Below are 12,982 nucleotides of genomic sequence, written 5' to 3'. Positions count from 1 at the left end.
ATAGTGAGACTATTTTTCGATATTATTTATTCTTTGATTGTAATGTATCTCTCTCTCTCTTTTCACACTCACACACACACACACAAAATTATTTCAACTAAGGATTAACAACATCAATACACTATCCATTTAGTGGGTTTTATTCATAAACCTGATGAGTGTACACATACAATGTTTGTATAGTTTCAAAAAGTTAAGTGCCTCAGTTGATCAATGTTTGGCACAATGCCCCCTCCACTCTACAGTAAGAAAATCAAACTGTAGAAAGGTATACAGTATACGAAGCTGTTCTTACCACAGAATATACATTACTTTTTTAATTTGCTGAGGTTTCATTAAAATCACTTGCATTTACATTCATCTTTATGAGTTTCTGCATTAATATCAAACGCATCCCCATAACATTACACACAATTTCCCCAGTTATCCATTCATCTGAGCTGAACACAGACTATAGCTCTTCAAGCTGCAATTGTAATTTTTTCATTGTTGACTGACATACCCATATAAAATAATAACAATAATAATGTGATTGATTTAAACCTCAGACAACTTTTTTTTTGTCGTCCACGATATCCATATCAGTCTCACTGACTCCATGCATTCTGGTGGAAAGGTCACATGTCCAGCGGTGGTCACTCACTCTTGGAAGACAACCTGGCTGGGCAAACAGAGTGATATGCTCCTTGTAAGTTGCTAGGTGACAACGCAGCGGTGGCAGGTGGCCGTTAATTCGGGATCTCGGTGAAACCAAGAAGAGTGCTATGGGGCCCCAGAGATGCAGCACCAACGCCATCTCCTGCAGGGGTAACCACACTGCAGTCAGAGCTCACCTCTGGGGAGAGAAGGAAGGATTGTATGGATGCCATCAAGAACATGCTATTGGATGTACGTGGATGTGACTCTTGACTGCGAAATAAACTTAGGATAAAAGAGGTACGTGATGGAAGTTATGTCCAACAACAATATCCAGGTTTTTCTCAGTGAAATAGTTTTCCTTCACTGATTTTTACTTTTTAAATGATAGGTCAGGGGTGTTTTAGTACAATACCCAGGCCACTGATGCCGCTTGTCAGTCAGGGGGACGTAAACCACTCCCATCAATGCTTTTTTGAGGAAGGTCCCATCACTCTGTCGATCATACTGCTCTAACGTCTGACTGCCACCATCGGGGCCCACAGGGAGAACTAGCCGCCCACCTGGCTTCAGCTGCTCCAAGAGCTTTAACAGAGGGCAGAAAACCAGAAATTTATGAGTTGGTGGAACAGTTAAAGAGGCAATTTCAGCCCAGTCAGCCAGGGTGGAGACACATCAGGAAATTGTTCAAACATTCACTTTACTACAGCAGGGTGCTTTCAAAGTGGGTGCATGATTTGTCTTATTCTCTTCTATTAATTTCTATCTTTTTTTTTTTACAAGAATAAAAAGCGTGTGTCCTTACAGCTTTAGGAACAGTAGCTGCAGCTGCCCCAACATGAATTGCATCGTATGGCGCTCCTTCTGGGAAGCCCAGTCTTCCATCTCCCACTAAGGACACATGACAGAATTACTATTAAAGCACTGTGTAGCCAAGCAGTTTGAAGACCTAAATTTGAGATGGCAAGGCCTTGACTCACCTACAAGCCTGATACGTCCAGAGGAGAGAAGTTCTGGGTCATCAGCTTGCACATTTTTTATTGACATTTGAACCAGTTCATCTATGTGTTCAATGCCAACAACTCTGCCGCTGGATCCTGTCTACACACAATAGGAAAAATGCAGCAGTTACTATTCACATATTTTTTTGTCAACAAATGTGAGGAAAGATCAATTCAGTTATAAGCTTATTATATGAGAAATGACAAGTTTATATAGAACTCACCATTCTTGCAAAGCAGGCCGTGAGGTATCCACTTCCTGAACCCACATCCAGTGCCGACGCCCCTTCTGTTAGTTTTTCACTTAACAGCTCTAAGGCATGAGCATGCTGTCAAACCAGGCCCATAGGGAAACATGCACTGAGACATTTCTGTTTATAAATAAATTATTTAGACCTACCGACTGTATAACACATCTTAAATCTCATTAAAGATTTTGTCACTCACCATGTGTGGCGCACTGATGGTCGCCCTGTAGCCTGTGACAGGAAACACCGTAACAAAGTCACCGTGCACATCTGTGCTCAGGAATCAGCTATGACTTTACAACACTCAAAAATATCTGTTGCTGGACTGATAAGCATGTTTACAAAGAGTGATTGGAATGAATACCTATGGACTGAGGAGAGTCTGCATAAGGATAGTCTCGAGAGTAGATTCCTCTGTCTGTAGCCAGCATAGCATCAAATACTCTGTCACTGCGGATAACGCCATGATCTAAAGGAGAGAAGAAGAGGAGACGACACTGTTGAGTAGAACTACGTATGACAGAAAAGCTTTTTCTTTCTCAATTTTTTCTATTTAAAGTTGGTCTGATTGTCTGATTAATGCGGTTAATCAGTATTTCACACATCAAATGTTTTCACATGGTGGAGATCAATGCTTGGTGACTTCGGTCCACTACCCCTCAGCCTGCTGATGAGCTCCGGATGCGTCTTGCCGCTGGACATCCACGCCATGGTCCGGGACAGCAGCACACCCATGGGGACAGCCACTACTGCCAGACGCAACGCTAGTCGCATCTCCGACCCTGGGTCTCCCTGCAGAGAAATGATGATATTATTTCTTCTTCTTTTTTTCATTTTTTTCAAGATCACGTAGCAGCAACATCACATTTAATAGTCTGACTATTTTCTCCACGTGACAGCGACAATTAGGGGCATTTGAAACAGGTTAGTCGACCGTTCCCAGCAAACTGAAGCTGGCTATGAACAGTTAGCCTGCGAGCTTCTGTAGTTTAAATCAGTAATAACAAGTTAATGTTGGATCATAAACATATAATATCGCTGAACAGCTATGTCGCTACCTCAAATAGTCAGAACTCACGTACGACAGAATTCAACAGAGGTCAGCGAGCTTGTTTACCTTCGCCTCCTTCCTTTCCGCTCCGCCGACACAAACTTCCAAGTCCCCTCCTCCGTGACCCCGCAGCTCCCGACCAATAAGAAGAGGGTGTTCTGACGAGAGGCCAATCATATCACAGAGCAGGGTTGACAGGCGGTCACAGTGTCCAATCATACGCAAGCCAAACAGGGAAGTGAGCCGTCGCTCGTTGCAGCTTGTGGATCATGGATGCAGTTAGCTAGAGCGAGGCTAATCTTCGAAGTCAAGGGAGATAACAGTTTGCGATTGTGTTTCCACAGGTAAGATATTGAGAAATTTAAATGTTGAGATAGTAAGATGTATTTGTATTTTACTGCGATGACAGCCCCGCTTGAATAACATGTGAAATGCACAAGACTAGTGGAGCTCAAGTCAGTGGATGTAGCCCAGATCGAGATCAGGTTTCTATTGTGAAAAAATGCAAAGGACCAATTTCCGTCTTTCATCCGAATGTCTCCAGAACGTGTCTGTTAAGTGAACAACGCCAGTGAAAAGTGAGATGGTTCTGAAAACCGATGTTGACATCTGCACCGGAATGACCGACTTCGAGAGTCAGGAGGTCCGGTCCAGCGGCGAGCTGTGGTCCGAGATCTGCTCCAGCCTGCCGGAGGCGCAGGCGGAGGCGGCTCCGGAGAACAACACCGACTTCCGAGACTCATTCCAGCCGGCAGCGCGAGACGAAGTGCAGGTCAACGGCCACTCAAATGGGACAAATACCAGCGGCCCCAGTGCCAAGTGGGAACCAATGGAGGATTCTGAGATCTACATAGCCAGTTTAGGTATTGTCCTGCTGCTTCTCTCTCATTTCGTTTTTGGCTGTATTCGTTCATCCACCCATCATACATCCTTCCCCTTCAAGATGTATAGGACATGATAGTAAAGATGTTGGGGCAAGTTACCACGACAACACACACACACACACACACACACACACACACACACACACACACACACACACAAACACACACACAGTCGAAGTGGCCCACCTCTGCTTTCAACCATGGGAAAAACCTTCAAGAAAAACTGAACTGACCACATACACAAAATACACATTCATCACCTTACCCATTAACCCCTTTTTTCGGCCTGGTCTCCACCTTTCTGTGTGTGCACTTGTAAAGTTATACACTTATTGTTGCCCATTCAAAGATGTCAGGAATTACTTAAGATGTACGATGTAAAACACGGGATGTTTTGCTTGTATTTTGTTGCAGAGAATCGTCTGAAGAAGTTAAAAGGCCAAACCAGCGATGTGACCTCCAGGGACATGTTGCGCTCATTGTCTCAAGCCAAGAAAGAATGCTGGGATAGATTCCTGCATGACGCCCAGACCTCAGAGCTTTTTCAAGGTGGTGACTTGGATGACAGGTAGGACACGGGACTTAAGACTTGCTTTCAGACATGCACTGAAGTGCAGACATTTTTCTAGAATTATTCCTGCCAGCCCCCTAGTAAAATTTCCGGGTAAAATGTCAGAGTGAGCCCATGGGAGAATATAGCACAAAAAGCATGTGGGTGTGTTGATGAGTGTAAACAAAAATACTGCTTTCCGCAGCAGAATTGTCATCATGTCCTCCTACATGCTCTAGCCAGACGCCACAGAATTTTCCCAAAATATTGCTTTTATTAAATGAGAAAGGCAAACTCCAGGAGAAGAATTTCTTGATTTTGCGGACTTTTTTCGCAGTTAATGTCTGAAAACAGTACTGATGTAAAGCATCATCCTGATGGAGGAGTGTTGTTTTTTTTAATGTACCTATTCCTTTTCAAAGAAAAAGACAGTGTCTTATACACTAACATTTTAAATCATCCACCTAAACACTAGATGACAGTTTAGAAGCTTTAGAGAGACCTCTTTTCATATTAACACCCTTGATTTTTTGTGCACCCCCCCCCTTCCCAGTGCCCTCGAACACTTCAAGAGGTGGCTGATTCCTGAGAAGGTGGCCATCAGCGCAGAGGAGCTGGAATATCTACTGAGGCCTTCTCAGAATAACGACCCACTGGGACCAAACCAAACTCTAAATGGAGAGGACACAGAGGGGGAGAGCCACAACTCTGAGGAAGACAACACTCCCAGCCCAGAGAAATGACCTTGTTTAAAGTGAAATAACTAATTTGGAGAATATTCAATGAGGATGACTTGTTAGACCCCACAGTCATTTTGAGCCCTGTAATGTCATATTGCTGTTTTTGGCCAAAGCTTTTGTTACTAGTGGTGAAAGAGGTAATTACAGACTGTCATTATTCTCCGTATCCCCAGCAACTGAGTTTTTTTTCTTTGCTATTCATCCCTTCAACCACATCACACCATGAAAATATTTAGTAAAGAGTTTGTTATTAGACTTCTCTGCCCTCTAACAGTATAATTAGCATCGCGTCTGTGTAGTGATTCCTACTTTACTTCTAAACAAGAGTGGCTCGCTACGCTACACACACTGCAAAGGTTACAATGTCACGTTGTAAATATATGTTGACTCATATGTCATAAGCAATGCATTATCTTCCAGAGACAATATTTTTCTGTGACATCTAAAGTAGAAATACTCTTGTGATATATTACTGATTATAATGTAACATACTGTGTAATGTCTTTATTTTTGCCATGTTGATTTTACATATGATGTTTTACCTGTACTTAAATAAAAACAAAAACAACTAATCTGTTTGTTTGTCTACTTGTGGGCAGGAACATGTGCACTTTTATATTAAGCTTAATAGCTGATGTACAGCTGAAATGCATTACAAACTTTAACTTTTGTACTATTCTTTCTCAAATGCTGAGGATATTGTTAATAAGAGGATGGGAAAGATGTAGGAGTTTGACAGTGAGTTTCCACTCCCTCATGAAAGAGTGAGAGTCTGGAGTGTTCCCTTTCGAACAAAGAGCATTATAGGATTCATCATTGCATAGTTGTATTGGACTACAACACATTCTGCCAGTTATCTAAACAACAAGTTTACTTTCCTTAAAAATCCTTTTAAAATCCTTACTAAAGTCACTATTTCAGTTAGAATAGTTAGTGATTTGCCAACTCTCAAAATCTCCCACAGAGCTCTGCTTTGTGGTAATAGATTGGATTGCGATGAATGATAAATTTCAATCTCTGGAATGTGTTAATAAAGAAATTGACCTGTGATGTCCCTTGGGGGACAAAAAATAAAAAAAGGAAATATCATTGAACTTTAAATCATAATAGAATAATATAGAATCAAACCAAAGAGTCTCCATCTAAATGAATTTTTCATCTTTCTATTAATTTATATTTATAGAGTCCCCCCCCCAAAAATTATAATAAATATTATACTGGGACCGATTCCCTTGACAGGAAGTTACAATGATGGATTCTGGAAATGGCCGATCTTTGATGGATACAATCACAGTTGCTGAATCAGGTTAGCTCAAGAACAGCTGATACTCCTCCAATAACCAAAATAAATTTCTCCCAGCAAGTCTGCCTAGACAGCCAAGGTGATGCTAGCTGCAAACATTGGCTATGTAGCAATATCAAAAACTTAACATACAGCCCCTTTTAACAGCCGTGACATACTAATACCTATATGAATTGACAGCTATCATTATTTGTTATAAACTTGAACTATAAATATAAGATAAGGATAAAACTGCTTTATAAAACTTTCAATATTTGTCATCCAGTTCATGCACATCCTCATTACCTTCAAGTTCACATTTGTCTTTAAATAGTCTTATGATAATGGATTTTGTCTAGGATCAGCCCTTGGCAGATCAATTCATGAATCACATGGTCACACTGGTTTGTGGCAGCTCCGCCAACAAGACTCACAATTTTCAAATTAGGGGTAGTTTTATGAATATTTATTATGTGTACCGTTGGAGAAAGATCATGCTTTGTTCCTTGATTGTTCAATTTCTGGTTTGTTTCTGGATATGTTTGTTAACAAAGTGACTGCAGCCTCCCAGCATGAGACAAGACATTCAAAATGATTCAGAGAAGGTGAGGGCACACGCTATTCATAGTAATTAATATTAATTTCTTCCTCCACATTTTGCCAAAGTCAGGTCTTCCACTCAGTTTAGATGCCTGTTTCAAGGTGTCAGTCTTGGAGTCACTGTACATTTACGACATGAAACCCCAGACACATTATGAGTCCCAACAAGGAAACTATAGTGAGTCCATGCAGATTTAAAAAAGAAAAAACAGAAAACAGGGCAAGGTCATTAAAAAATTCATTATTTATTACCAGAGACTCACTATAGTTCCCAGGAGAAATATCATATGAGATTATTATAATTTGATACTTTTTTTGGTTTACCATACTGGAGGTGACTCACTCACAGAGAGAGGGAGAGAGAGAGAGAGAGCGAGCGAGAGAGAGAGAGAGAGAGATTTTTTTGATCTTTAAAAACAACTTTAAATAAAATTTACCAGAGAACACCACGGTCCTCTACAAATGAATTGAAAAACAAAAAATAAATAAATGAATGTACTGAATAAATCAAGTCATAATAACACAGAGTGAAAGATGAGCTGTTCCTCCTTCACTGAACACACAGCCGTGGTGAAACACGAGAGAGAGAGATGATGACGATGATGATGGGCACATCTCTTTATTCTGAAGCAGCGCAGGCTGCACATCAGTAGGACTCCCTGCAGACAGAGGACACAAACAGGTGCTGGACCGTCTGACAAGATAACAAAATCTGAATCTGACATCTGACGTCCCTAAGAGGTACTTCATTAATTTTTTTGTTAATCTGTACTTCGAAATTCATATTCTGACAACTGACAGTGATGCACAAGATTATTTGTAGAGTCAGCTGTTTTAATAAAGCGTTTAAGAATGGGGAATCTATCAAAATTATTATTATTTAAAGTTTTAGTGGATACAGTGGTTATAGTTGTGTGAATCACTGATTGAGCAACACCACTGAGGCAATAAGCTGATGATGATCTGGATGCGATTCAACCGACTAAACTTATCTTCCTCGGAAAAATCATCATTTATTAAAAGAAACGACATAACAACAAATTATGAGGTCAGGAGAATCTTGGTCAGCCTAAGACAGTCATCGATAAGTGTAATTGTGCTCTGCGGTTGGCCAAGAATGGTATTTCATTTAGGGTGGAATTTGGCTTATCTGACATAATTGTCCTGTATGTACTGATTATTTTCCACTTTTAGTTTTGTAGATGAGGTGTGATTCTTTGCTTTTGTCATAAATGAGACTGGCAAAACAAGCACTGTAGCCAGTCAGTGGTCAATTATGGAGAGAGTGATGTCTATCACCCTTATCATCATCTCCATATTATCTTGCAAATTTAAATTGAAAAGCCATTTAAGTGCTCTCTGTCCCCTCTTCATTGCTGTTGTGGGTTTTTGCTAATGAATCAAGTGTTTTTATTTCCAGGGGAAGTAGATTGCTTTTTCAAACCTTTGTCGAATAAATCAGCATTCATCTCATTTGTATGACATGATTGTATAGTGTTGGGCAACAAGTATTTGTAATTGCTGAGCTGCGTTATTGACATCAGTGTAGATTACATATACAGATATTTATATACATGTATTTAGCGAAATATGCAGCAGGTTATTGTTTTATAACCTAATTTATAACCTATTGTGTTCTTATAATAAATTGTTATTCGTTCTGGCCTCTGCAGCTATGGACTGGGAGAAGTCACTGAACCGATCCAGGGTGAACTCTTCTACTCAATTGTCGTCTTCATCTCAATCCATGTCTGACACTTCATCCTCCGTTTCCTCCTCTTGCTGCAACTCCTCGAGCCCCTTCTACTCCGCCTCCCTGTTCTCAGCTGCGAACTTTTCCGGCCTGGACCTCTTGTTCAACATGAAGCACCTCTTCATCCCTCTCTACTCTGCTGTAGTCCTGATCGCCTTTTTCGGCAACCTCGTTCTGCTGCTTCTCATGTGGCACAACAAGAAAAGACACAACACCACAAACTTCCTCATCAGCAACCTGGCGCTCGTCGACCTGGTCATGTGCGTCTTCTGTGTCCCTCTGACAGCGTCCTATGCCTTTGACAAGCGTGGCTGGGTGTTTGGACCCCACATGTGTCATTTTGTGACTGTCATGCAGTCTGCAGCTGTCTACGCAGCGGTCCTGTCCCTCATGGCCATTGCAGTCGATCGTTACATTGTTGTGGCTTATCCCATTCGCAAAAGAGCAGGTTGCCTGTTCTGCTGGGGTCTGGTCGCTCTAATCTGGCTGTCCTCTCTGGCTCTATCTACACCTACAGCGATGCACACCGTCTACTTGGACCTGCGGGCGGCAGGCCTGCAGATGGCCGTGTGTGAGGAGTTCTGGCATGGCCAGGAGAGAGGTCGCCTCCTCTACTCCTGTTTCAGTCTCTTCTTCTCCTACTTTGTCCCACTCGCTGCTGTCTCCATTTCCTACTGTGCTATATCCTATCGGCTGAAGCAGAGGACCACATCTGGCTTGACGGCGTGCCCAGAGCTGAGCTCTGCACGGGCGGCCTGGAGCAAACGGAGGAGGAAGACCTTCTGCCTGTTGCTGGTGTCCGTCCTCTGTTTTGCCTTTTCATGGCTCCCGTTACAGGTACATGAGTTAGACAAAAAATGTATGGTTTAATGGATATATGAAGGCTGATTAGACATTTGGAACTATGCATACTAACCATCTTGAAAAGAGTTAGCCGAGAAAATTGATACCTCACACATATTCTGCATCTAAATATGAAGTGCTGAACCGAAAAGCCACCGGCACTCTGCGGGTCAAGATCAACATGTTATATTTCCTGTCTTCTTGGTCAGCACAGTGAGTTTTAGAGGTGCTATGTTCGTTGACTGCAGCGATTGACGTGAATTGATTTGTGATCTTGAATTCTCAGTCCTTCCTTGGCTTGAAAGCAAATTGCAGGTGCCCTCTTCATGTAGAAACTAATCTTTAACACTGAATCCTCAAAGTGAACTGACTTTGCCGAATAACCTCCATCTCTGACTGAGTCAGGAGCTTTGTGCTAACTTTTAGCACTTTCGGCAAAGCTCATTAAAAGAAAAATTAAACCAAAAGCAGTCATAGTTAGTGACTTCTAATTTCTGAACAAAACTGACATTTGCACAGCAACTGATTAATCATATTTCAAAATTATCAACCTATTGATTTAAAAATGAACACATTTCTAAAGTTATCCATTCTTGAATTATGAATTCTACCCTGAATGAATGCTTTGGATAACGTGGATTACCTTTGCAGGTGGTGAATCTGATCCGTGACCTGGACACAGACTTCTCTATTTTGGGGAAGAATTACGTGAATGTCATCCAGGTGTCGAGTCACCTGTTTGCAATGAGCTCCGCCTGCTACAACCCTTTTATTTACGCCTCATTACACAACAGGTTCCTGTCATATCTGTGTCGTCACTTCCTGTTCTGGAGGAGAGGATATGGAAAGGACTGGTGTCAAGGGTCAAGCATCCTGAAAATGTCTAAAGTGACACGCCTTCACACCTCCACCATTGTGGCAGAATTACCTGGTGCTGTTGCGAATAACATTGTTCCTCAAGACAACTACGCTTGAGTTCTTGTTTCAGATTAAGAGGCACATGAATTTTACCCATTGGTGTTATGACCAGCTCAGTTGGATGCAAATGTATCTATGTATCTTCTATTTTCATGCAACAGCCAACCGTTGGTGATGGCCATAAATAAACAATGGGTCTTGGTGTAAAAGGTTAAGTTTGCTTTGATTAAAATAACTTAGTTTGGTAATGACTTACATTTTTGATCTATGGATGTTTATTTACTGAAAGTCCATGTAACATGCTATTGTGAGCTTAAAGTTATACTTTACACAGGGATTTTGCTCTGGTTCTCAAATTAAAACAAAGCGTAGTTAATAGTTTTTCTTCACATTTTTGTACCTATTCATATTTTTGTGAATTTTTGATTCTTTGCACCAATTCCATGACATTTATGTATAAAATGTACCGTATATACGTAATGTTTATTTAGGTTTATTAGCAATCCCTGTCCACTTTTACTGACAGTATATTTGGTTACTTGTACAGGTGTATTACATGTGTAATAATAGATCGATTTTGTTGAATTACATGGAATAAAGATGAAGAGACTGCAGAGACACGATGAAACTAAGTTTACACATTATTTAGATGGCACATTGGACAGATTCATACATGCTTTTTACTGCCCTTTTCTGTCACATTCATACACTGTCGGAAGAGCAGTTAGAGGTTAGGACACATCAGCATACGGAAGTGGGTATCAAATCACCGACCTTCTGATTAGCGGACAACTCTCTCTACCTCCTGAACCACAGCTGCTGTGCAATCATACTAAAATATGGTGCAGCAAATTGTCCTGGTGGATATCTACAAAAGGACCACTTAAACAAAAAGCCCTGTTTATTTGCATAGATGACAATTTATTTGATACCAATTTAAGTGGTAAAAGCTAAGTGGTGTTTTAGAGGTTTTTTTCTATTGCATCCCATCATAAATTTTCTAAATGGCTTTTTCTCAATTATATTTTCTTTGATTTGATCTCACAACAAAGAGCATCTGACGTGCTGCTTATATTTTTAGAAACCTTAACCTCCCTTTTTAGATCTGTTTACAGAGAATAAAGTATATTTATTGGTGGTGGATAGTTGGGCTTTTTTATTCACTGTCTATGGAGTTGCTGCAGTCTAAATAATTATAATAAGGAGAGACTGCTTGTCGATTATCACATGCGGGAAGCACAAATGTTGTTGCAACTACTAATGGGAGCATGAAATTATCCAAAGGCATTACATTGTACACGAATCACAAACTTCTACTTATGCATTCTGCTATTCTCATGTGTGATTGTGTTGTGAACACCCTTTATGAAAATGTAAATGCAAGCAGTCATAATGAAGCCTTCACATGCAAATATCAGTGGCCTTGACTTAGTCATCACCGGTAGGTGCGTGCTGTGTGTACAAATTCAGGAGAGACGATGGTCCTCTTTCAGTCTGAGGATGTATTGCTCTGAACTCTTTGCATTCATGCATGAGACTTATGAAACAAGTATCATATTTGACCAAAAACAAAGCAAGCAAAAAATGAGAAACATTCTGGAAAAATCTTTTGGGGCATTTTGAGCTGAAGAAAACCGTTCACAGGCTTTAACTTGCCTTTGAATAGCATTGCTTTTTTTCTCTAGACTCACAAAGGTTCACAGCTAAAATTTCTTCTGAATAAATGAGAATGCATTCAGCCTCAGATATCAGGTAAATACATTTTTTTTTTTATATTTCTTACAACATAAGCTCAAAATATAGTTCCATAAGTGCTTTTTCTTTAAATTCAACAGAAAAAAACCCTTTGTTAAAAAGAGAGGAGGATGGTGTAAAATTGGAATGAGTCCGTACAGGTGTGTAATGTAATTGTGACTCATCAGGGCTCTCAACTGAAACACACACTACTCTCAGCACAACCAGTGGATGTCTTTACATGACTAAGGAAAATCCAATTTGAGGCCATTTCTTCACCTTTCCACACAGTTCTGGCACATAATCCTTGGTTGAAGAGGGTTTTGGTCAGAAAATAAGTTTTACTCTTTGTTAGCCTCTACGTGCACAGCAGTAAATGTCTGTTATCCTTAATTTGGAGCAATTTTATCTGCTTTAACTGCTTGTTTTATCAGTGTAATGGTTCCATACATTCTATGTCTTTCCAATACCTTTTGGCGTGTTCAAAATATGTTCAATTCAGCTGATATTTTTGGATATATAAGGTTGGTTGAACCAATTTGCAGAAGATTTACATATCAGTTTATCCGTGATTTACATTTTAAGCTATTTCATCTGTCTACCCATTACTTCTACAAATTTGTAAATAATGACTATTGAATAGTTGTTTATCCAAATAATATTCTTGACTATTTCAACAGATTACCAGTATCAATCAGTTTCAGCTTCAAATGGTTAACAATGTCAAGCCTTTATCCATTCA

At 40.3% G+C, this 12,982-nt stretch overlaps 3 protein-coding genes across 8 annotated transcripts; 2 read left to right on the top strand and 1 right to left on the bottom strand.

The window, feature by feature from the left end:
* Positions 1 to 124: 124 nt before the first annotated feature.
* Positions 125 to 3,170, bottom strand: pcmtl (l-isoaspartyl protein carboxyl methyltransferase, like). 6 transcript variants are annotated; one of them, XM_035609977.2, is made up of 9 exons: positions 3,003 to 3,170; positions 2,542 to 2,677; positions 2,250 to 2,354; positions 2,085 to 2,116; positions 1,862 to 1,966; positions 1,617 to 1,737; positions 1,442 to 1,527; positions 1,052 to 1,221; positions 125 to 835 (listed from the first exon to the last, which is right to left on the bottom strand). In XM_035609977.2, the coding sequence occupies exons 1-9, from the start codon at positions 3,153 to 3,155 to the stop codon at positions 823 to 825; spliced, it is 921 nt and encodes a 306-aa protein (XP_035465870.1). In that variant the 5' UTR covers positions 3,156 to 3,170; the 3' UTR covers positions 125 to 822. The 6 variants fall into 6 exon arrangements, with proteins under 6 accessions (XP_035465870.1, XP_035465869.1, XP_035465868.1 ...); XM_035609976.2 differs by having other exon boundaries at positions 125 to 799; XM_035609975.2 differs by having other exon boundaries at positions 125 to 1,221.
* On the top strand, positions 3,139 to 5,682 carry ccdc32 (coiled-coil domain containing 32). Its single transcript, XM_035609982.2, has 4 exons — positions 3,139 to 3,280; positions 3,481 to 3,799; positions 4,235 to 4,388; positions 4,924 to 5,682. Exons 2-4 carry the CDS (start codon positions 3,520 to 3,522, stop codon positions 5,111 to 5,113), a joined length of 624 nt encoding a protein of 207 aa, XP_035465875.2. The 5' UTR covers positions 3,139 to 3,280; positions 3,481 to 3,519; the 3' UTR covers positions 5,114 to 5,682.
* Positions 5,683 to 8,705: 3,023 nt separating this feature from the next.
* Positions 8,706 to 10,992, top strand: prlh2r (prolactin releasing hormone 2 receptor). The gene is made up of 2 exons (XM_035610472.2): positions 8,706 to 9,582; positions 10,240 to 10,992. Exons 1-2 carry the CDS (start codon positions 8,740 to 8,742, stop codon positions 10,561 to 10,563), a joined length of 1,167 nt encoding a protein of 388 aa, XP_035466365.2. The 5' UTR covers positions 8,706 to 8,739; the 3' UTR covers positions 10,564 to 10,992.
* The last annotated feature ends 1,990 nt before the right edge of the window (positions 10,993 to 12,982 follow it).

The sequence above is a fragment of the Scophthalmus maximus genome, chromosome 15, assembly GCF_022379125.1.
Source record: "Scophthalmus maximus strain ysfricsl-2021 chromosome 15, ASM2237912v1, whole genome shotgun sequence".
In the NCBI taxonomy this organism is placed as follows: domain Eukaryota; kingdom Metazoa; phylum Chordata; class Actinopteri; order Pleuronectiformes; family Scophthalmidae; genus Scophthalmus; species Scophthalmus maximus.
This window is presented reverse-complemented; position numbering and strand designations above follow the sequence as displayed.

Excerpts from the sequence above, each read along its gene's own strand:
- pcmtl (XM_035609975.2), bottom strand. The coding sequence starts at position 3,155 with ATGATTGGACACTGTGACCGCCTGTCAACCCTGCTCTGTGATATGATT. Across the intron at positions 2,355-2,541 it reads GCTCATCAGCAGGCTGAGGG|ATCATGGCGTTATCCGCAGT; the intron begins GTAGTGGACCGA and ends TCTCTCCTTTAG. Across the intron at positions 1,528-1,616 it reads TGGACGTATCAGGCTTGTAG|TGGGAGATGGAAGACTGGGC; the intron begins GTGAGTCAAGGC and ends ATGTGTCCTTAG.
- ccdc32 (XM_035609982.2), top strand. The coding sequence starts at position 3,520 with ATGGTTCTGAAAACCGATGTTGACATCTGCACCGGAATGACCGACTTC. Across the intron at positions 3,800-4,234 it reads GATCTACATAGCCAGTTTAG|AGAATCGTCTGAAGAAGTTA; the intron begins GTATTGTCCTGC and ends ATTTTGTTGCAG. Across the intron at positions 4,389-4,923 it reads GGTGGTGACTTGGATGACAG|TGCCCTCGAACACTTCAAGA; the intron begins GTAGGACACGGG and ends CCCCCTTCCCAG.
- prlh2r (XM_035610472.2), top strand. The coding sequence starts at position 8,740 with ATGTCTGACACTTCATCCTCCGTTTCCTCCTCTTGCTGCAACTCCTCG. Across the intron at positions 9,583-10,239 it reads TTTCATGGCTCCCGTTACAG|GTGGTGAATCTGATCCGTGA; the intron begins GTACATGAGTTA and ends TTACCTTTGCAG.